At 39.8% G+C, this 24,138-nt stretch overlaps 1 protein-coding gene across 3 annotated transcripts in view; it reads right to left on the bottom strand.

Moving 5' to 3' along the window:
• PHIP (pleckstrin homology domain interacting protein) overlaps positions 1 to 11,611 on the bottom strand; it is a 106,179-nt gene extending 94,568 nt beyond the window's left edge. For 2 of the 3 annotated variants that reach the window (XM_040060608.2, XM_040060609.2), the window contains exons 1-6: positions 11,329 to 11,589; positions 11,161 to 11,219; positions 10,957 to 10,986; positions 10,739 to 10,798; positions 591 to 741; positions 379 to 477 (exon numbers count right to left, since the gene is read on the bottom strand). In XM_040060608.2, coding sequence (XP_039916542.1) covers positions 379 to 477; positions 591 to 741; positions 10,739 to 10,798; positions 10,957 to 10,986; positions 11,161 to 11,219; positions 11,329 to 11,374 — 445 coding nt within the window. In that variant the 5' untranslated portion in view covers positions 11,375 to 11,589. Of the gene's footprint in view, positions 1 to 378; positions 478 to 590; positions 742 to 10,738; positions 10,799 to 10,956; positions 10,987 to 11,160; positions 11,220 to 11,328 lie in introns of all 3 variants that reach the window. The other variant, XM_040060607.2, reaches the window with a different exon arrangement.
• Between the last annotated feature and the right edge of the window lie 12,527 nt (positions 11,612 to 24,138).

Here is a 24,138-nt window from a genome sequence, read left to right as displayed (position 1 = left end):
TTCTCCAAAGGAAACCCTTACCAGGCTACATGATTTATTCTTCCTAACAATGTTCTTGTAGGCCTTGTTGCCCTATAATACTAATTATTTATCTACAGGCACCTTTATTACATCTTTTAAAAATAGTTTTGTTTGTACGTATTCATTGTTTAAATACATTTTATTCAATTTTATCCTACCCAGACAAAATTAATTTCAGAGAAAATTTTACAATAAATAGAGAAACACAGCATCTTAATAAAAACACTAAAGGTAAGGTATGTGACACTAACAAGGATAAATAAAAACAGAACTACTATTAATCTCAGACCATCATAAAAACCAATCACCCTGAGAGCTAGGTATTACAATGGCAGAGCCAGAATAAAATTGACTTACCTATACTAGGTGGACTGCCATAATTTACAGGGGACTCTGGAGGCCTTCCACAATGTAGTGCAGCAAGAGCAGAACCCTTCCATACAACATGTTTGCAACCTGTTTGTTAAAGATCACACCAAAAAATGAAGGCAAATGCGCATTTTCATGCAAAAACACAGGAAAGGCATGAAATATCAAGAATTCTCAAAATTCTCATGAGTTTTTCATACTTTTGTTTGTACGAAGCAAAGACTGTCTGCCAGCCCCTAATAACGTCTGCACTCCAGGGACACTTTGTGGAATTTCTTGCTCTAGAAGTGGTCCAAGTCGATGGCATATTTGAAGCAAGTGATCAGGTGCCAAGTGTCTGTAGTATTTCACCTATTATATCAAAGAGCAAACAAAACATTTGAGAAAGAATACAATATTTTCGATGCATTGCTGGTTTAATCTTTTCTTCCCAGATGGTTACACAATTTCATAAGAAAATTGTAGGATATTAAAGAATAAAAACAATGACCTTTATGTACAATAATTCATTCCAGCTGGTCCTAATTAATTCTTCTATTCAGCACATGCCACTTTGTACAGAGAACTGTTGGTATTTACTACTTTCTGACTTCAAGGCACAGTTGGTCACACACTAATAAGCTCCCTTATAATCACAATAAAAAAATGTAAAGTATATATTCAACATTACATTTAAGTAGTTGTCTGGTCAATTTAAATAACTGTAAGATAAAGATGAGGCAAAGATTGTAAGGACAGCAACATTTACTTCTTTCAAGAAATACAAATACCAAATAAATAACATAGCTTTGTAAAAGAAAATGCAAAAACATTCTGCCTCAATTTACCTAAATTAAAACATCTCAAAACTTCACAACTGGCTTGATTTGTTTTACATCTAAAGTTTTTGAACAAAAATCTTGCCTTAAGTAATTCAGCTTTTAAATTGGTATATGTCTTCCCTATTGCCTCTATAAACATGACAAGTTTTTGTAAGGTCATAATTACACAGTACCAAAACAAGCTCCTATTATCAGCAACATAATTTCTCACCACTTGATAATAAACCACCTATAATGACAGCCAGATAAAACCAGTTTATTCTTTTAAGGTACTATAATTCTAGATCAGAAAACTGTCTTAAATAACAAACGGGGGGCGGAAGCTTTTGAAATGTATGTGACAACAGTAAAATTCCTACTAACATAAGGCTTTTGGTTAAGAAATAGCATTTTTAAAATGCATAAGCTACTGTCAACTCACACTACAACAACAACAACAAAAAAATAATAAATTAAGCGGGAGAATAGACTCAGTTTTCTCCAATCCTCATAGAGAATTTGGCATGGAGTCATTTTGTCCTTCATACAGCCTGAAATACTTTTTCACAGTTTTACTTCACAAAAGAGGAAAAAACCCAACAAAATACTGAAGAGAAGCTAGTGTTGTTCTGTTATTCTGTAACTAGAGGAGGTCTTGACTGACACTTAGGCAAAACGATGCTTCTGTATTACATCCAATTAACAGAATATACCTCATTCTTCATCAAATGTGCTCTTATCTTACTGACAGACCATAATCATTTCATGTACTCCAGCAGTTAACATGAAGAGTTCTGATGTCTGAAACTGAGGTTCTGGGAAAACCTTGCTTACAGCAGTAATTCCCACCCCCACCACAATCTCCTAGTAAAGGAGGGAAAGTTTTCTCTCTCCTGTCTTGGTCTAACACTGGCCAGCAGCTCAGCCTTCTGCAGCCACTTGCTCATTCTCACTGCAGTGGAATGGTGGAGGAAATCAGATGGGTAAAAGAGAAAAAACTTGTGGGCTGAGATAAAAACAGTTCAGTAAGTAAAGCAGAATCTGCATAGCAAGCAAGGCAAAATAAGAATTCATTTACTACTTTCCGTCAGCAGGCAAATGTTTAGCTGCTTCCTGCAAAGAGGAGCTTTCCTTCTGTGGATTATACTATATTTGTAAAAAGCCTTGCACGCTGTCTGAATTTGGCTGCCTAAAAGTCAAATAGCTTGCAAAATTCACACAAGTTTAAAAAAAAAAAGTTTTCTCTCAAAAAAAAAATAAATTATCTTTCACTTAAATAAAACTGCAGCTCATCATAAAGATCAGTTAATTTAAAATTGCTAAATTTAATGTCAGACACACAGAAGAGTGCCAAAAATAATCGAGAATTCTTTTAAGAAAAAATAATCAGAATAGTAAATCAACATACTTTTTTCTGCTTAAAGGAGAAATCACAGTCAAAATACATGCATGAGAGCTCTAAAATATCTAAATAGCCATAAGAAGTTATGAAGCTGTATACGCTTTTTGCCATCAACAGCCCTTATCCATTTTCTTAGCTTTTGTTCTCCTCTGCTCCTATCAAAAAGAGCATGAAAACTTAAGAAACACTGTTCTTCACTTAATTCCATCTGAAACCAGAATTTGCATCTGCAGAATCTGAATTCATCTCTCAAAGATTAATAACTACTGGGAGGTTTTTTGGTTTATCCATGAATAGCACAACTAAATACACGATACAATCGTCATTTTATCTTGCTCAAGACCCTTCTGTTTTACACATCCTAAGGAATGAACAAAATGAAGCAAATCATCTTTGACACACTCCAAAACTACAGCAAGCTGGCATCTTGAGTCATATTTCTCATGATTTGTCATCAGCCATGTGCTCACTTTTTATTTTAGCAAAAACTAGGTAGGCTCAATTCCTCTTGCAGTTTTTAAAGCAAATGTTTTGATAAGAGGTATCTGTCTATTTTATTCTTGATCATCTGTATTAAAGATCTCAATATATACCTTACACCCACACTACTGTCTCTTCTCATTTAAGTCCATTTGTGTGAAAAGAGCTATTTATGCCACATTATGCAGCAGTTGTGTGATTCTTCCTCACAGAATTTGTCTAAGTAATCATAGTTCCCCTACTAAGCAACATTCACAGCAGCTCATTAACAAACTGTTTCAACAATACTCAGTGAGCTGTATGTTTTGCCAAAACAAAAGTGGCATTGCCCATTTAAACACTTGTCACTTCCAGGAAGTTTATAGAGCTATTTCATGAACCATGCACGATCAACATTTGGTTCTCATTTTCCTCCATAAAGCCACAGCACGCACAAGAAACTTAAATAAAAAGGTAGGTTTCATTTCTCTGTAACATCAGAAGGGAAAATTTTATTAAAGTTTTTATTTGGACTGATTTTTTTTTTTTTTCTTTTTTTCTCCTACAAACAAATAAAATGTGGGACTTGAATAACTTGAATAACAGGCAATTAAGTTTTCTCCAGGTGACATAATTTTGTCACCATTAAAAAAAAAAATTCTTTATCTACTGCAACTGTCTGAGCACTTCAGGGCTGACCAAAAGTTAAAATACAGTGTTAGTGACATTGTCCAAACATCTCAGACAGCAAGAAGCTTGGGGCTTTGACTGTCTCTCTAGGAAGTCTGCTCCTGTGATAATTTGTATGTGTGACTATTATAGTGGAAGTCACAAATTATAAAACCCTGTTACAGAAATTCACCCAATTTTTCCCTTTTGAAAAAGGAAAAACAAGAGTTGCAGAAAAGATAACGACAACTTGGTAGCAACAAATCAAGACAGGACAAGGTAAGTTTATTTAATACATTAAACTAAAATTATTTAGATTGTTCCATGGTGCGGCCTACCAGGAAACAACTCTTGCACTGACAAACTGCAAAAAGAACCTAGAATCAATGAAAATATATCTACAGCCCCCTCCAAAAAATCCACATTCAGAGTACTTTTAAAGTCAGATTTCTGAGACAAAACAAAATAATTCTTTTTTTAATGGTAACTTTAGAAGCTTTGTCAGAAAGAGAAGAGCTCAAAACAACTCAGAATGAAATCTGAAATTAACAGAATGAAAGAATAGAATGAAATTTGTTTTGATATCAATCTCTGATTCCAAGAAGAGAAAGGAAAGCAAAAGGAAAAAAATAACAGATGCACAAGTATTTAAAATTCATACAGCTCTAAATGAAAATGAAAACTGGACTCTACAGACAGGAATTTTAAAATTATGTGCCAAAACTGTGATGTCAAACAGCAAAAAAAGCACAGGATTTTTCCCCTAGCTGAAATTCTAGCTGTTTTTCTTCCTTGCCCTATTAGACTTTCTTCCATGTCTAATTCTGCTGTTCTTCCAAAAGAAATGCATAAAGTCATGCTTTTAAGGTAAAATAATAAACACTCTTTTTGTTCTCACAGTCTTTTCACATAAGTTAACACTTCTTAACTATTACTGTAACATAAATTAAATCCCTGTTAGCAAGTACAAAATTTTCAGATCTTAAGCATAAATACTATTTTCCAGAAAAAATCAGCAGCAGTATTACCCTCACACCTCCTCCTTTACCAACTACCCCCAACTTCACCTATTCCAAACAAGCAGCATGGGAATACACAAAATGCAGCTACATGGCTATCCAGACTAACATACAAATCTTTATTACCTTTGAAACAAACCTAAGTGCTTATATTTTCATTCTGCATGACTCTGCAGCATAATTCAGCATTAGACTGACAATGAATGAAACAAAAGAATCGTGATTTGACCTAGACTCTTTAGTTATATTTGCAATACATAATGCAGTTATTCACCACCAGTGTTTTAGACATCAAGTAAAATATTACCTTATTCTACCATTCCAAATACTCTGCACACTGAAACATTCTCTCAAAAATTGTTAGTTCCCCCCCCTCACACTGCTAACAGTCAACTTGTTTAACTGCCAGGTCAGCTGTAAATATGTTTCAGAAAAACACATTTCCACACAAGGACATTTACAACAAAACCTACACCAGTCAGCTCCCTATATTCCAAGAGTGTGAGAGCTCAGTCTTACTAACACCAGCAGCTACCCCACTTTAACTATCCTGCTATGTAACATATTACCCAAAACAAGCCCTAAATTGAATTACAGTAATTGTTGTACTAATATTACATCATCAATCTAATAGAGTATTGTGTACCACCATAATTAGGTACCGTTCCATAATTAGGAATTGCAATGATATGCATAGTTTTCTCTGAAGAATTCTCATTCCTTTTTTTTTTTTTTTTTTTAGGGGGGAGGTGAGAGGTGGTCTGGGGAGACAGGCCAGGAACAACCAACAACGGGGAGGGAGAAGCATTTTTCCCAAAACATATTTATTTCTTGCATACTTTCTAATTATGCTTGAGCTAAAACTATATGAATATTTAACCACTATTTCCAATCAGGATGTCTATTACTTTACTGTGAGATTACTCTTTCTCTAATTAAATACATCTATATGAAAACAGCCATCCCAAGAACACATTATTTTTTTCAACCATTTAATATTTTTAATAGGTGCAAGGCCAGAGCAGATAAACACAAGCTTTAGTATAAACAGTGTGCCACAAGCTTATCACATGAGAAGGTGTGAGCAGAGGCACCACTTTTTGCCTTACGAACTAAGATGTTCAGCTGTGCCTGTTACTGTCTGTAGCTGTTTGCCTTTCTTAAACTTGCTCATAATGTTTTATGGGTTTTGTTGGGCTCGGGGTTTTTAAACAGAAGTTACACTTTAGAAACTTGATATTTCTCCTCATCCTGTCCCTCAACAGTGTTTCTTAGTCCCAGTTTGAAAGTACTACCATGAAACGGTTGGCTTGGCCAATTATCTTGATTATCTGTGGAACAAAGAAATGTGTGGTGCTACCCACAACAAAAAAGTGTATTCCCATATCAAAATATAAGAGTTTGAACACAGAGGTTTTAACATCACCGAAGTTCTCAACTATGAGAATAGTCTGCAGAGCAGAAGCCCTTGTCTTTTAGAACTAAGAGGAGATAATTTTAGTCGATATATGTCCAACAGGAGCACCACTGAGGCCAAAAATCTGGCTAAGGATGACAACCAGAATACTTAGGTTTTCTTAGCCACAGTGCCAAGTCTTTCAGAACACCTCCCAAAACATTGTATAGACTGTCCCCAAAAATACTGTTAATAAAAACTAGGTGATAATGCAGCTCTCTGATTCAACTTGAGTTTTAATTTTGCTCCCTATTTATTTGAATATCTTCACAGAAAAATCTATCCTAAAGAAACAAACCACTCATTTATCTGGTTACTTATTAAGAAACAGAATTTCTAAATAGTAACCACATTTCTGCCTAGAAGATCTAACTACTACATGAACAAAGAAACACAGTATCAATGCACTTAGTGTCCCAGTCCTACAGATATTCTGTAACTTCATGTAGGTTTGCGCCACAAAGAAAAGAACAGTTGAACGGCCTGAAAAAAGTGTTTTGTAATTTTCATTTGAAATCACATTTAATAATCAGGGACTGGAAAAGAGAAAGGAAAAAAAAAAAAAATCAACACTTCCTGAGACCAAGACATATTGCCTATGAAACATATTGGGCCATCCTATTTGGTGTAAAGTCCCAGCCTTCTCCCTCCTCAACCACCACTACGTATAAAATTCTAATTCAACAGAGAAAATGACAACTACATTAATATTCTGGATAAGAAAATTTGCTCAACAGTTGTGATCATCTATACTGTGATGCTTTGTAAAAAAAACCAAACAAACAAACAAAACACCACCCCACAACATTGCCTACAGTATCTCTAAATTGTCGAAGTGAATCTCAACAGTTGGTTTCATTCAACTGAAGTCTACTTTGCAAAAGTAAAAAGTAGCAACTGCAACACACTCTCCAGCCCCTCCACACTCACTCCTATCATCTCCCTCACAGCGGTGCTAAGACCCATGGTGTAGCCCACAAAAAGAGCTGAGCCATCTTAAAATAACTGTTCATTATTCAGACAGTTCAGCTGCCTCATCCAACTAACCACACATTTGGATGAGCACTGTGCCCACACAAAGGATGCAGCAGAAATGCACAGCTTTCATGCACAGCATACAATTAGAGCAGCTACACCCGTAGGGAAACAGCAACATGAAAAAAACAATTACCCTGGAGTCAAATGATGCACCAAAGCTTGTGTGTGTAACAAAGGCCCTAACAAAGGTGTTGAAAAGCTTAAAAATGCAACACAACACTTAAACATCTTATCCACAATGTACTAACAATTCACAGGGTTGCTTTGCTGTGCTGTTAAATGAGCTGCTAACTCTTAAAATTCTCCAGTTTCTGTTCCCCATCGTGAGAAATCCTCAATCATTCAAAAAGAGAGGAAAGTAGCTATCTTACAATTCACAAGTTTTCACAATAAAAGCAATAGAACACAAAACATCCTGATCTGTTACTGAAGAGTCCCAATATCCTTAGCAGACCTACGTTGAAAGTAGCCTACCAGGGACTCAATTCTCACCGGGTCTTGGGTCATAGCACAAATAGAAATCTTAATACTGGCAATATTAGAATGAGATTAGCACTCTGAAATAAGAGCCTATGCTATCAAAGCCACATCAAGTGATTTATACCATACATGCCGACTCTAGAAAAAGATAATGATAGGAATACTGAAATTCAAGAAAAATCACTTAAGAATGTAATATAAATATAATAGCACTTCTAAAATCATGTACCTGTAGCATTACAAGCATACACACCCTGGTATTAGCTTATTTAAGAAAATGAAACATTTACTTTCACTGGCCAAACAGAAAAATGAAAGTAACTGGCAAGATGAAAATTGCACCAGATTTAACATTATTTGCACAAATTTAGTAACAGAAATAATACATCTAGGGCTGTGAATTCCAGCTTAATAAGAAAAAGTTAACGCTAATAAAAATTCTTAAATAAATGCTTTCGAATGAGGATAAAATCAGAAACATCATTATCTCTTGAAAAAAAAATATATAAAAGGAATTATTTATTAAAAATAGAAGTATAATAAAAGGCATGATTTTGCACACAACAAAAGAGAAGCTTGGGATTAAATTCCATCTCAGAGTAAAAGTCAGACATCTGACACTATATTTACTGGTAATTTTATTTTTTAGCCTTTTATCCCTTCAGACCTTTCTACAAAGTTTAATGAAAGCTCAGGGCAGTCATGTCTGAGAAACGGTATCAAAACACAGCAAAACATGCCATCTTGAGTAGGAAGAGTTGGCATCTTAAAGCTGGAAAAATATAAAATAAAATAAAAACAAAAGTAACAACATTAGCTCAATTATTCTCCATCTCAAAAGCAAAGGATCCTTTGGTTTGAGACAAATCAGTTTTTGTTTTGTGACACAGGATACAATGAAAAAAACTCTTATACAAAATGTAACTGTCATGCTGCAAATACACTTCCGTGCCAGCTTTCACATGCCTAAAATGTCAAGTAATACAAAGTTCACACAGCTTTGACAACTGAAGCAAGAACAAATACAGGATGGACAGAAGCATCAAGAACAACGTAACCAATTACACACACATCCACCCCCCCATATCTAGGTTGGGACAAGGTGGGAAAGCACTTAGAAATGTTTATTGGGAAGTCTAAAGAAACTTTGTTATGAACAGAAGACTAGGAAAAGAAAAAGGACCTAGTCAGCATCACCTCGCCAAACATAAGCTTCCAGCGTCAAGTGCAAGTTTTGAGGAAGTGTATCTTATATAATTACATACCTATGCTGACTAAATTGGCATTTATCCGCATTTCACAAACAAAGTAAGTTTCTTGGAAAGAGTCTGAATGAACTTATTTCTCACCAGCTCTTCCTACTTCAACCTTTAAAATGTCTTCTCCTTCTACACATCTGTTATATTCTGACTATATAGAAGAAACTCAAATCCATGCTACACTAAGACTTGTACCTTCAAGTCCTTATAATTTATATAATAAAAGAGAAAGGTCATTGATAAGTTTTACCAAGCAACTTCTAGCATTGTTTGAAATGGGTATAACGGTCTCACAAATAAATAAGTAAATAAGACTAGCATAATATATCATGCACTTTGAAATTCCCAGCTGAGTTTCTTCATATTTGATTTCAAGAAAGTTCAAAAGTACTGGTATGTATTCTTATGTTTTCCACAAGCTAATTGCTATCAGTTCTTCCACACCATATGCATGAAAATGCCTGTGCCAATGCAACCCTTGCTACAGGAAAAAAAAAAAAAAAAAAGCAATGCTGTAAGTAAACCTGTTCTAGCTACAATAAATACCTATGCTTCGTTCTGTAACATTTGTGATAGAATTAAAAAAAGGTGTATGGCAACAGTCTTTATCGCAGGCATTACAGATGGAAACTGTCTCCTTTTGTGTAAGTTCAAAAGTTCTCAACATATCTATGTTTCAGAAGTACTGGAGTTCAGAACTACAATAAGCAATGAGCAAGGGAAATCTCACTTTGATAAGTATCACAAACAGGGTTCGTTCTTTCTCCTAGATGGTTTTCAGAAATTCAGAGACTAAATTATACAATAGTGTACCTGCAGTGAAAACAGTAGTAGCAACAAGTTGCTAACAGACACAATTCAGACAGCTTAACTCCTGTTTTCCCAATTGCTGCAGTTCACAGTATGCTAGGGAAAAAAAAAAAAAAAAAAAAAAAAAAAAAAAAAGAAAAAAAAAAAAAAAAATCCAGGCCCCTCTCTGCTAGCCAGAGCTACATCGCGGCGAGTACCACCTTTGTATGACTGATCTAACCCGAAAATAAAAGCACGCACTAGGAAACTTCAACAAAGAACAAACCAAAAAATCCACTTTAGTCAAATTCTGCGATGTGACCCTGGCGAGCCCGGTTACTCCCACGCACCAGAGACACCGTATACAAAAACCTCCAAGGCACAGAAGGCAGCTGCCCGCTGGGCAGGCCCGGGGCCGGCCGGAGGGCCCCTCAGCCCGGCGCGGTGCCTCTGCGGATCCCGCCCGGGAGCGCGGCGGGGCGGCCGGGCCGCGGCCATTGTGTGCGCGCGCGGGCTGCCGGCGCACAGCGCCCCCGCGCGGCCACGCGCGCCCCGGCGCCGCTGGCCCCGCCCCGCCCGGCGCCGCGCCGCGCGCGCGGCTGTGGCGCCCGCCCGCACCGCGTCCGTGACGTCCGCGGCGAGCGCGGCCGGGCCCGGCGCGCGCGTTGTTATTGACCCCGCTCGGGCGGGCGGGCACCGGCCGGACCCCGGCCCGAGCCCGCCCCGGGACACTGAGAGGGGGCGCAGGGAGGGACAGGGGCTGTTAGAAAAATGTAATAATAATAATAAAAATTTCCAAAGTTTTGCTGCTTTTTTTTCCTAACTTGGCCTTTTTTTTTTTTTTTTTTTTTTTTTTTTTTTTTTTTTTGCGGGAAATTCAATTTTTTTACCGGGCTGCTCAGGGAGAGTGAGGGAGGGGGAAAAACAACTTTGCCCGCCGCAGCGCTCCCTCCTGCTACCAGCCCGGCTCCTCTTACCAGGTTCTCGTAGCTCCGGGGATGCTCCTTGCCCGTCCAGTCCGTGCGCTTGGGCAGCAGCTGAGGGAGGGAAGAGAGGGCGCCCCGTGAGCGGCTCCCCCCTCCCCCGAGGAGCCCCCCGGCAGCGCCCGGGATGGGGCGGGGGAAGCGGGAGAGCGAGGGAAGGGGGAGGGAGGCCGCAGGCGGGGCGAGTGCCGGGTGCACGGCGCCGCTCTTACCTCTTTCTCCGCCACTTCTCGGATCAGGACCTGCAGCAACAACAAAAGCGGGGCGTGAGAAAAGGTTTCAAAAAGAGAGAAAAAGGGAGGACGAGGCGGCCAGCGGGCCGCTCGATCAGCCTCCCTGCCCGGCCGCCCCCTCCCCGCCAGGCCCGGCGGCGCCATCCATCCATCCCTCCATCCATCCATCCCTCCATCCCCTACCTGAGCCGCTTGTTGGCATGGTCCGTCCTCCAAAAAGCGAGCGATGAGGAAGTAGAGCTCTGCGGGGAGAGGAGAGGCCGTCAGGGCTGGAGCTCGCCCCTTTCCCGCGGGCTTCCCTTTCTTCCCCCTGCCCGCCGCCCTTCTCCGGCTCCCCCGACCACCACTCACCCGCTCGCAGCTCCGCCGTGTGCCGGCTGCCGCCGTCCCCGGACATGGCGAGGCGAAAACCGGGGAGGGGAGGGGGGGGAAAGGGGGAGAAGGGGGGTTGCCCGGGCCGCGCTCCCGCGGCAGCGTCGGGTCCCAGCGAAATGCGCCCGCCCGGTCGCTGTCACTGCTCGTTCACCGGGGAGAGTCTCGGCTCCACCATTCAACCCACGGGCAGCAGCAGCAGCAGGAGGAGGAGGAAACAACAACTCGCAGCCGCCCGCCGCCAACGCCGCCGCCGCCGCCAGCCACCGCGAGCGAGCGCGATCCCTCCGCCCGGAGAAAGAGTCCCCTCCTCCTCCGCGCCCCCTCCTCAGCCCCCACGGCCCCGCGCGCCGCCCCTTCCCCCCGCGCCCCCCCTCAGTCCCCGGCGCTGCCTGGCGGGGGCGGCCAAGCGGGAAAGAAGGGGGGAGCCGGGCTGTCCTGCCGCCCCGCTGCCGCGGCGGCCCCCGGCGCTGGAGGGGAGAGAGGGGCGAGCGCTACGCGTTTATTAGCGGGAAGGCGGGCGGGCTGTGGCAGAAGATGTCGGCGGGGTGGGCGGGAAGGCGGCGGGCGGGCGGCTGAAAGGCGCTTTCTCTGCGCGGTGCCGGCGCGCGGAGGGATACGACGCACGGGGAGGAGGAGGGGCTGCGGCCGCGGCGGCGGCGGGGCAGCGGCGACTCGCGGCGGCGGCGGCGCTGGAAGTTCCCGAGTTCCAGCGTCGCAAGAATAGGAAGCGAGCGAAGCCAAAATGCCCCCGGGGAGCGCGGCCCCGCTGGAAAGGCCCGGCGCTTCCACTCGCCTTGCTCGGCTCGGCTCGGCTCCCCAGTAGCCCAGCCCTTTCCCTCGGAGCCAGCCAGGAACCTCAGGGCGCTGCCAGGGGCTTTGGCATCTGCGCGTAAGTGCCACAGTGTCACGCGTTGCTGGTTCTTATTCTTGCAACAGCGTGCCCGGGTTCCTGCCGTGGGTCTGGAGCGGGGGGGAGATCCCAGCAAGCCCCAAGCAGCCAGAAAGACGCCTTTCTCCGTTGTTCGCGGGGCTACCCAGGCGGATCCCCCTGGGGGATGAAGGGCTCGCAGGGCGCTCGCTTTGGGAACTTCCCTTAAAAATAAATAAATAAAGAAAAACAACAAAACACCGATGCAAGCAAACAAACCCCGACAGGTGATAACGATTTTATTCATTGTTCTTGCCGCCAGCCAGATCAGACGTGCGGGACTGACAAATCTTCTGCCCTCCAGGAGCGATGGCAAAGAGGAGCGTTGTCAACGCGAGGACGAGCGGTGGATGGTGATGCCTGCAACCTATAGCTGAACTGGAGGTAATTCACTAGCGGATCGATAACCTGCCGAAGGTTCCTGAAAGGCTGCAACATTGTATGGAGCTCGCTTAGCGATTAAGTAGTTTCTTTATTTAATGTTTGCTAGCTTGAGGATACGGAATAAAACGTTCTGGTTTGTGCTGTAACTGTTTCTTTGCTGCTTACGGTCAGAAGAAAATAAATAAATAAAACCAAGCAGATGTCTGCTGATAATTAGCTTTTTTTAAAAAATCCATATCTGATGGGGGCTTTAAAGGAGCATAATTGGTTGTCTTTATGTTTTGCAATGTGTCTGCTTTTTCAGGTCGAGTTGGGGCCTTGCAAGAATGAATGTGTCTGTGGACAATAAAAATTAATTTAACAGGGATCAATGTAAATAGGGGAGGGTGTCATTTTTTAATATTCCTTTTGCATCAGTTAATAACTGATGCAACTTCTGAAGCAAAGACGAAAGTATATTTAAAATTATATGGAAACTAGACAAAGAGCTATTTTTTTTCCTGTACATAAAACCACCTGAAATTCTCAACTATCTAACTTTCAACAAAATTAAATTTGAACAGCATTTCTGTGCAGCTAAGAAACATGAGTTGAGCATTTTTATCCGTGTTTCCAAGGCCTGCAAGCTCAGTGTACGAGCTCGAGCTTTGTGCTTGGCATGGTGAAAAAGCTTTGCTGCAATCACCCTTCTGATTAATTGAAGAAATGTTACCCTGAAAGGTTAAAGAAAGAAGATAAAATATCACTTATTTCCATTGTTGTATTATAAAAATTATATTTATATAGTGGATGTCTAGATGCAGTGCATTTTTTACATGCAACTATCTCACATCCTAAAAAAAAAATCAATAAAATCCTAATGTAGATTTTGTTATCATTAGGGTAAATTAATTCTGTAGGATAGATTCTTAAAAATAAAATTTAAAAAAAAGGCAAGACTGTATGTACTAGATTTGATCACTGTATCTGTATCTATGAACACTATATATCTAAAAATGTACATGTATCTCCCTTTCCCCAGATTTGTAACAATAACCACTCTGTTTCGGCTTCATTTTAAGTCCACACTTCAAATAATTGAAACTGAAATGAAATATTTAATGTCTAATAAAGATTTTTAAAATAAAGAGACGAATCTTTTCTTAGCAATGTAAAAGATGTATTGTAATATCTTTCATAGGTGATTCTCACAACAAAGGGCTACATGAATTATGTGATTAACATTTTAATTTCCCTTGATGTTTACATAAAAGAAAGTATACTTACCTATGACATCACTGAAACTCTAAACCAAGCAATAGAGAAATTTTAACAGTTAAGGAGTCTGAAAGTAGGGGAAAAACTCTCCTAGATATATTGACACTCCTTGTTCTTTTGGTAACTCATAACTTTTCCTGTTGCAGTTCACAATACAGCCCACAGAATCAAAAGGTTCTTGGTGTTTTGACAATAAAATAAGGATCGTGTCTTTTATTTAATTTTTTTTAGATCACCAAGCAAAATGAAATCATAGTCTCAGACTTGAGCTTGAGCACTGCAGTACTACAAGTAATATTTCATAATCAGCTTTTACAAACATACTTACACTTTCTTTTTACAGATGAAATCTGATGGGATTTTTTTGTTTATGTATAGCACAACGTGAAAGTCACAGACAAGAGAAAATGCCTAATTATTATTGTTTGGTGATACATGTTAGGATGAGTCCTAAAAATTCCTATAGCAGTAACAAATATTCAATTCATATTTCAGAGATATTTTAAAAGGTTTTTTTACTCTTTCAGTTAAAAGTGAGGGGGTTTTTTTTGTAATGTACACAGGTGGAAAAAAATATAATCTCTGAATTTTTACTGTCTTTATTGCTTTGCTTTCTAATAATCCCTTTTCTTTCATGTGATCTTGTCACCTTATATTATTCTAAAATAAAATACATCAGCCCTGCTTTGTCAGCAAGAATTAATGTTTTTGGGAGAAATTACTCTGAACGGTCTTTGTTAAAAAAAAAAAAAGAAGAAGAAGAAAATAATAATGGAATTATTTTATTTTGTGACTTTCAAATGTTAATATTCACACACAATTGCTAAATTAATTTTACAAAAAAGAAAATTAAATTTCATATATTTTCCTGTTGCTGTGGATTTTACACATCAGCTATACTAAGCAATGAACTGATCCCAAGAGTTGCTGGTTTGGGATGCCTCTTTTTACCCTGACTTGGCTTTTTTTTTTTCTTTTTTTTTTTTTTTTTTTTCTTTTTTTTTTTTTTTTTCTTTTTTTTTTCCTTCCATCCTCTTCTTCCCCCCTAAATAGTGCTATAAGCTCTATAAGTGTCCAAATACAGATATTTTAAAATTCTCTTGAAATACTGGTTACCTTTGACAGATAAGAATATAGTATCTTTGGTTTCTTCTTGAATTTTCTGGTTTCTTTCTGCACTTTTGGGATTGGTTGGTTGGGGGTTTTGGATTTGGAGGTTTTTGTTTGTTTTCTTACTGATATATTTTAGTCAGTGTTCTTCTTGTGTCAGTATGATTTTATACCTTGTGCCCAGAAAGTACATTATTTGGACCCTAGTAGTAGCAGTACTTGACATGAAAAGCCTTTCTGTTTCTTTTGAAATTTGCTCTTCTCCTTTTCTCTGGAGACAAAGAAAAGTATTTAGGGTTTGTAAGTAGTCAAGCTGAACAATGTAGCTAAATATTTGAAGCATGATATTGGCAGGGGGTGGCTGAGATCAACATAAAGCAGTGACTAGGCTTTCCTCGGGTTTGCGTGGTTGGTTACTTGAGCAGGGCTTTTTGGTGGGTTTTTCCACCTCAGATGAAAATTATCACCATTAGTTGCTCGTTGATTCTTACTTTTGAAACCAACCATAAACCTTACAAGGGCAAAAAGTGTGTGATGAGTGCTTGTGGGGCAGCAACTTTTTTTATTATCATCTGTGTTGACTTTGTGCAGAAGGAACCACACCTGCTAAAATACAATAGGACTATGAGCAAATTCCCTCTGTAGTTCCAAACAATAACTTGGAGCTTAACTAAGTAGCTTCACATCAATATTCATTTGAATTCTCACTTGTTCATGCTTCATACCAAGCATACATCTGCATCTTTTCTGCACCTTGAATCAGTAGCCTACCTGAACTTTCTACTATGAAGTTTCTAATAGAGTGCTTAGCTGTTTTGTGTTCTGCCCTTATCTGATATTAAATAGTGAACAGTATGCTTCTATTTTTTATTTTATTTCCCATTTCAGTATGCCCTTTACCAGAGAACGTGCATGTCTCCCCGCTCCACTATTTTTGAAAATATTTCCTCTTACTCCTGCTTGCTTCTGACCAATGGTGAAGAGGAGCATAGAATCAGGCACCTGATTACCCAAACCACCATCAGCACAGACAAATTGACATCTTTATAAAACACACAAGTAGATTAACCTCTGCCAAACATTTTTTTATCTATTCTCCTCCTGTGCAGCTGGAAGAGTAAAGCAAAATCAAGACATTTATGAAGATAACATTAACTTTTGTGTAAAAACAAATAATTAGCTGCAGATCTACTATCGAGCTTTTGAAAGTAGATCTATATGTCATTTATATTTTGAGCTGTAAATGAGTCTTGTTGGAGCTCATCCAATGAACCTAAAAACGTCTTTAATATGCTGTTACCGAAATAAATATGAATTGCACCAGCCATGACATTCTTTTGGTTTCACCGTTATATATTTGAGTACAAAACCTTCCCTTCCAAAAAGAAACTAAGAATAAGGCCTATGTTATTCCTACTGAATAGAGGAATTCTACTGGTTCATGCTGGGGATTCTGTTTGGATTTGTTTTGTTTTAAAGCAAATTTATTTTTTCTCCTGTGTTTTGTACAAGACTTTCAATTACATTTCCTGGATCAGTTTGACAGTTCAACTTTCTATGCTGAATACATTCCCCAATTATGCAGAGAATATTAAGATTATTAAACTGCTGAACTTAATTGTTTGCTGTTGGGCTTTTCTTCACAGAGACTCTTGGATATTTGCCATATCTATTTTCACATCTATTTGATGTCTCCAAAGTTTTCTGAGTCTTCTAAGCATTATGTAGAAGTTTTTTTAATGGAAGTTCTGAAAAAATTATTACATGGTATATTTTAGAGAGCTACTCCTTAATGAAAATAGAAACTCTGTTGCTTTGTATATTGACAATTATTTGCTTAGAATATTACTTCTACAAAAATTTTTAAAATGTTTGCTGTTACTTCACCTTGTATTAAAGCGTTCCAGTATCCTAAGACAATTTTTGTTGAGGGGAAGATCTCAAAATAAGGTGTATCATTAATTTGTTTCAATGGTTTGCTATTAGTGTACTAAGTCTAAGGAGACTTACTTGAAGCCTTAAGTGACAAATTTCATTTAAATTGGTAAATTATAAAGTTTATTAAGGCACAATTTAATAGTGGCCTTCAGCTACTGTTTGTCTTTCAATTTCTCTAAATTAAAATTTAGATTTCTGTTTAACCAAGTTTGAGGGCCATTTCCAGGTAGGGGTTTGGATTTGATTTTTTCATTTACTGTAGTACCCTGTTAGAAATGAAACTTTTGAAAATACAGATGAGAGGTTATTTGCCTGATTTTCAAAATGGTGCTGGCTATGAGTAGCTTTGGTATAGACTTGGAATTTCTCTGAGTTAATACAAAAGACTGTAAAAGATTTACATCTATGTAATAACTTAAGGGATTCTGTCATATTGTTATCAGACATATTGTCTGATAAACTTGCTAATATGCAATTTAGATAAAAGTAGAGGAGATCATAAGAAACATCAGTGAGATCTACCCAGAGAAGAGATGAGCAGAACAATGTGTGTAAAATTTCATGATGCTATTTTCAATATAATCAATTGAAGAAATTATATGAATCTTTCAGGCTCTTTGTGGGCTCCAAACCAATATAAGGGGGAGGGGAAAAAACAAAAACAAAACCAAAAACACCTCTATTTGGTAGCCAGTAGTAAATCTTTTTAAAAGACCATTCTATTTATTACATGTTCAACATTGAGAATATGCTAATTGTTTTTCTAGAACTCTAACATGAAGCCAGTTAAACAAAACAATAACACATTTTCTGTTGTAATACTGCATTACGTCTTTCACCTTATCTCAAAAAAAAAAATTAGAGTTAGGAGGAAATTAGGATCAAGGAAAAACACTTTAAGAATAGGATTAAAGGCCAGGGAAAAGGAATAAAGTACATGGAGGAAGTAATATTTAATCAGTGCATACATTTTCTCTGTTTCAGAGAAGATAAAGCAAGATCCTTTGTAAACTCTGGGGCATAGTTCAAGAATTGAAACACTTGAAAGATTTCATATTAAAAACTGTGGTTTTCCTCATAACAAAATATAGCCATTCTGGCTTCACATTTGCCTCAGAATTCTCAATGGCAAGGATTTTAGCAGTCTTCAGAAGAACTGATACTTCTACAGGTAAGAACAGCCAGTGATAGCACAGATACATAACTATAAAGATGGTTAGTCTGATCCAACACAGCCTGCTCTGTTGCCAGCCTAAAGACAGTCCTTCGTTTTTCCCAGGTGTTTCCTTCTAATGTTGTTTTAGTTTAGACCTACCAAGTATTTTTATTTCTATGCAGTTGAAATAGCTACTTTCCCCAAAACAGCAATGATGTAGAGTGAATAGTACCAATATTTGCACTTACAGTAAAAATTCAGGGCTGTTAGCATTGAGCCATTTGGCTGACAGTGCCTACTTTGTGTAGCATATGTGATTTGTCAGTCATCCATGAAATACACATCACTGAGATTCCGATCTCCATTTATTGTTCAGTATTCTGAGAAAATACTGGTCTGCTGATCCAGATTTCTCAACATTCTGTATTCTTGTATAGCATCTACTTGGTGCCTTGAAAGAATTATTTTATATTTTCAGTTTGCCCAGCTGCGGTGAGCCACATAGGCATGCTGTACTAACTGAGATACAAATTGTGTAAGATAACTTCTGATTTAAAATAATTGAACCAAACTCTTGATTTTACAGGTTGTAGAGTACCAGAGAAAAGTATGATCAGACTGCAAATGATCCCTGCATATACATGATGCTGGTTGCATTTTTTTTTGTTTCCTTGTTTTTAACCTATATACTAATGTAAGATGAAGACTGGCACATGTGACTCCCTTTTCCCAGGTGAGGCCCTACCACGAGATTAAAAGATTGTGATCACTCTTGATGGACTAATCGGTAGTTTTCTCATGCAGAGTGGAGCAGCTTTTTAAACAGAGATTAGGAAGAACCCTCTCTTGAGGATATTTTCCCGGGGGGTTTGCTCAGTCTTTTCTGAGCTACAAAATACTGATTTCCCTGGAAGAATTTGAACTGAAGTCGGATCCTCCTGCACACCAGAGTATATTAAAATACACAACCCCGCTTTGGTTAAGACCTAGCATGCTCATGTTTGGTAAGCATGCTCAGAAAATGATCCATGAATAGGGTATACAAGCAAGACAAGCAGGGATTTGTGGATCATGGGGAACAGGCAGTGTTGGGCAAACTAAGAAATTTCTTAGACACTCAGAAGCTTACTGTTGGAGAATTAAGTATCTATATTTTGAATTAGATTATTGGATTATTATGGAAAGATTATTTTATAGTTAGTGTCATACACATCCTCACCTCATCACTGAATGGGTGTTCTTGCAATGAGCATGAACCTAAGGCTGTTTTCTGCACACGTGGGTTTTTGTTTTTTTTTTTTTTTTTTTTAATCCAGCATCCAAGATTGAATAAAAAAGGAATGAACTTGATCTTTCAGCATCAAGTTTGACTACTACTAATTGCCTCTTGGCAGGCCGTTATAAATATAGCACCAAATAACACTAGAAGTCAATCAGCTAATGTAAGGAAACACATCTTATGAAAACTAGATTGAGCAGTTGAATACATAGGTCTTTATTTTTAACATAGTTACAATAAAGCCATGTCCATTTAGTCCATGCATAACTTTTTTTGTATGTGTTTGAAAGTGCTTTCCTCAGACCCTGCATAGCTGTTTCTGACAGTTTTAACAACACGCCAATCCTGGTGCATCCCAGATTGCACCACATTAAGTGTACCTCTGAATGGTGTTGTTTCCTTACACTCCCAACCCTGATTTTTCAGTTGAAACTCTTCAGCAGCCAGCACCTTTACATTTTTCTCCTCCCCCAGGACAGTGGTATGTATGCCTTTCAGTTCATTCACTGATGGATAATTCTAATAGCGTAGGACTCTAAGAGGACAGGTCATGGCATATTTGCAGACAACAAAATTTCAAATTGCAATACACAGAAGATAAGGCATTCTTGCTGCTGTTTTCTTCAGTTTTGAATTTTACCCATACTAGTAATCTGGAGAGCACTACTGCCCACTCAGTTTCTGGCCAATTGCTCATGCCAGTGGCCATGTCCATGTTACTGGGCTCAGTAACCTCCAAAACAGGACAGCTGCATCTGCATTGTCCGCTGGGCCTGAGCTGCCCTGAGCCATGCCAAGGGCGGTTTGGGAGAATGCTGCTTGTCCTGAACCTAGTGCAGGGACTCTGCTGTCAACAATTTAACAGGGTAAGCTGTGGGCTTCAAATCTGCAGCTCTGTGCCCTGGCACATTTTGGTTTGCTAGCATAGACACAGCTTTTGTGACAAACAAAACTGAAACTGCCATTGTGCTCTACTTCTGAAACTGGGGTATCTTTATAGTAAGGTATAATATATAAAACATGGAATATATTCGACAACAATGTCCTTTGCTAGGAAGTTCTAGAGGCAGAGATAAATCCTAGCTAGTTTGTAACAAACCCTAAGACAGCTCAGTTCACTTTTGCTTAACTTCCAAATTACTTGAGTCTTTATTCTGTACACTAAATAATGAGAATGCTGGAGTGCTTAAAATGATCATAAAAGCTTCTCAGGGCCACGCTAAAGATCCTTAAAGGAAGAGTTGATGTGGAAAATAAACCAGAAAATAGGAAGTCTCAAGCTGATGAGAAGTTGAAAGAAAACAATGTAACATTACAAGGTGTGGGAGAACAGAGAGAGATAGTGCTGAAGGCACTCTTGCCCCTGATATATTGCAGCTGTGTTAATTACCAAAGAGTAGGAACATCCTTGCCATCACAGCTATGGGTGATAAAAGAGTGAGTTAGTGGAGTGGTCAGTTGGTTGGAGTCTGCTGGAGTCCACTGGCCATGCTGTGAGGAGGAAGGGACAGGAAGCAGTGAGCTAGAAATGCAGAGAGAAGAAGGAGAGAAAGAGCCAGAGTTGTGTGGGGTTGTCCATAGGACTGCAACTTAGCAAAGGTATGGAAGACTTTTTAAATAACATGGGACTGCAATATAGAGAAGGTATTTTAGGTAACTAGGTACTGATACTTGAGGCCCCCTGAAGTTTTTAAAGAGGAACTCTTGAGTGCTGTGGTCATCTCGACAATGATGACAGCTAGGAGGTAAGCAAATTAACATCTGTCAGAGAGACTCACAGTATGTCTCAATTATTGCTACAGTGTTCTGACTTGATAACTACCTACAGTTTGTGGTAGTCAAGCACTGGCTGGAGTTGCTACCAACAAATCTATTTAAAGGTGCTCGAGTGATGTCACAAAGGACATCTTATATCTTAGAATCATAGAATATCTTGAGTTGGAAGGGACCTACAAGGGTCATGAAAATCCAACTCTTGGTCCTGCATAGGTCAGCCTCAAATATCATGTTGTGTGCCTAAGAGCATTGTCCAAACATTCCTTGAACTCTATCAGGCCTTGTGCTGTGACCCCTTTCCTGGGGAGCCTGTTCCAGTGCCCAGCTACCCTCTGGGTGAAAAACTTTTTTCTATTATCCAACCTAAAGCTCCTCTAACAACTTCAGGCCATCCCTTGGTCCTGTCACTTGTCACCACAGAGAAGAGATCAGTGTCTGCCCCTCCTCTTCCCCCCATGAGGAAGTTGTAACTGCAGTGATGTTTCCTCTCAGTCTCCTCCAGGCTGAACAGACCCAGTGCCCTCAGCTGCTCCTCACACAGCTTCCCCTCAAGGGCCTTCACCATCTTCATTGCCCTCCTTTGGACACTCTCTAACAGTTCAATGTCTTTTTTACACAGTGACACCCAAACCTGCCCCCAGCACTCGAGGTGAGGCTGCCCCAGTGCAGAGCAGAGGGGACAATCCCCTCCCTTGCCTGGCTGGCGATGCTGTGCCTGATGTACCCAGGACAGGGCTGACCCTCCTGGCTGCCGGGGCACTGCTGACTCATGTTCAACTTGCCATTGACCAGGACCTCAGGTCCCTTTACATGCTTTCCAGCATCTCATTCCCAGTCTGTCTGTACATTCAGGGTTGCCCCATCCCAGGTACAGATCCAACACTTGCCTTTCTCAAACTTCTTACAGTTGGGTGATTTCCCAGTCCTCTAATTTGTCAAAGACTTTGTCAGACCTTAGTGGGAACAAGGAAGACTAGTGCACGGAAAGTACTGAATTCTCAGACAGTGTTTGGCCATAAAGCTTCTTGCTACTGGCTTGTTATCTGGTGAAAATATGACTGGGGGGAAGGAGGTGGAACACCCCTTTTTGAAAGAGGTAATATATAACTGAGTCCTTTATTCATGGTCTAACAACAATATAATCTGCTAAACATGCCAGATGCACTGTTGTTAAGAGACATATGATACCAAATGCTTTGTCCAATTGCTTCATGAATAAAGGGACAGCCAGTATTTTCCATGCTTGGTATAAAACAAGTCTGTTGTTATAAGTGATGAACTGAATTGGTCATTGAATTTTGTAAGGATGCAATATTTGTGCTGCTGGCTCCTTTCTGTATATTACCTAATGCATTGTGAGATCTATAAACCTAAAACACTACCCCACCATGAAAGGATGAATCCAATGCTAATACTGAAGCATTCATCAGATGAGGAGCATTATTATTGTTTTCACTTAAAGGAGACCGCATTTAAAATATGTTAGGACCTCCCCTGTGATCATTTGAGTGTGAATGGGACTGTGGTTCGATAGAGCCAGACAAGTGCTCCAATATTAATTGCTTACAACCTGTGTGGCACTGATCCATCTTGCAGTTTCATCACTGAGAGTGACATCTATTTGGAAATACAAATTTATTTTTTGCTGTTTTTTGGGGGGGATATCTTCACAGTTATATTCAACTGCTACTGTAATTGGCACTTGCAACTCAATATTTAAAACCAATTTTGTACACTTCCTGTAGTCCTAACAGCATGTGTACTAACAGAGCACTAGCCATCACTTGTCATTAATTCCTGTTAACTCCATCCCCATTCACTATTTTTTAATAGCTATTGTCAGTGTTCTGATTCATGGTAATCATATAAGACAACCAGCTGCCAAAAATGTCACGACCAAATCTAGCCTTATGCAACTATTTGGAAGTGTGCCTTTTCTGTGCCACTCCGCATCGGAATAACTTGCATCAGTCACATTGTTGCCTCCTATGAACCACCACTGCACACACTTTGTGAATCCAAGGTCCCCACCTCCCCTCTGGCTGCTGAGGCCAAGCAACTCTCATCTCATGTATGGCCACTATAAAGAAGTCTCAAAACGGTAAGCAGAGGTGCCATGCTCACCTGGCCTTCCCCTAGCTCTCCCATCTCACCTGAAAGTCTAGTATCTATTGTCACTGAGGTTGGTAGCAGACTCCCCAGTAGCCTCTTGATGCTCAGATTTACCATATATTTAAACCTTTACTTACCTAGTTCCCTTGGGGGTAAAGAGCTTCTTGAAAGACTCCAGAAGTTCATCAACACAACCAGTAGTTATACTGCAGGTGGTGATTTGGCACCAATGCACAAATGATACTTAAGTGCAAAAATGCCTTCAGGGAAGTAGGGGGAAAAAAACCCACCTACAATTACAAGCTTTACCAGGAATGTATCCCAGAGGGAACAAAACAAAAACACTGTGCCCTCAGTAACTGGATTGTTGATAAAGGACCTGAGGGGAAAAAAGAAATCTAGTGACATTCAAGGCTTGCTTGCACATGCAAAAAAATTTGCTGTTTCTCTCTTGCTCCGATTCCTAGAAAAATGTTTCTCCTATGTTGTGCAAGGTATCTTCCTCCACACCCACCCACCCAGATTACAGGATCAGACTACTTTCCCCTCCTGCCATTCCCAGCTCTCTTCCCTGCCCTCCACCCATCCAGATTGTCTTCCACAAAGCATCGCTGCTGTGCAGTCACTGCAGAGTATTCACACGTTGCTCCTGCACTCAGCCACCAGGGAACTTTCTTCCAACCTCATTTTGGGACGACCCCCAGCTGCTGCAGCAGCAGCACTTCTCCCTCTTGTGAATAATGTGCAGCCATCTATAAGATGACTATGAACAGAATCACAAAAATTCTCCACTACTGCTACTCTTTTTTTAGTTATTCTAGATGCACCTGCCATACATCACATACT

The sequence above is a fragment of the Hirundo rustica genome, chromosome 3, assembly GCF_015227805.2.
Source record: "Hirundo rustica isolate bHirRus1 chromosome 3, bHirRus1.pri.v3, whole genome shotgun sequence".
NCBI lineage: Eukaryota > Metazoa > Chordata > Aves > Passeriformes > Hirundinidae > Hirundo > Hirundo rustica.
The sequence above is the reverse complement of the archived record's forward strand: the minus strand, read 5'-3'. Positions and strand labels throughout refer to the sequence as shown.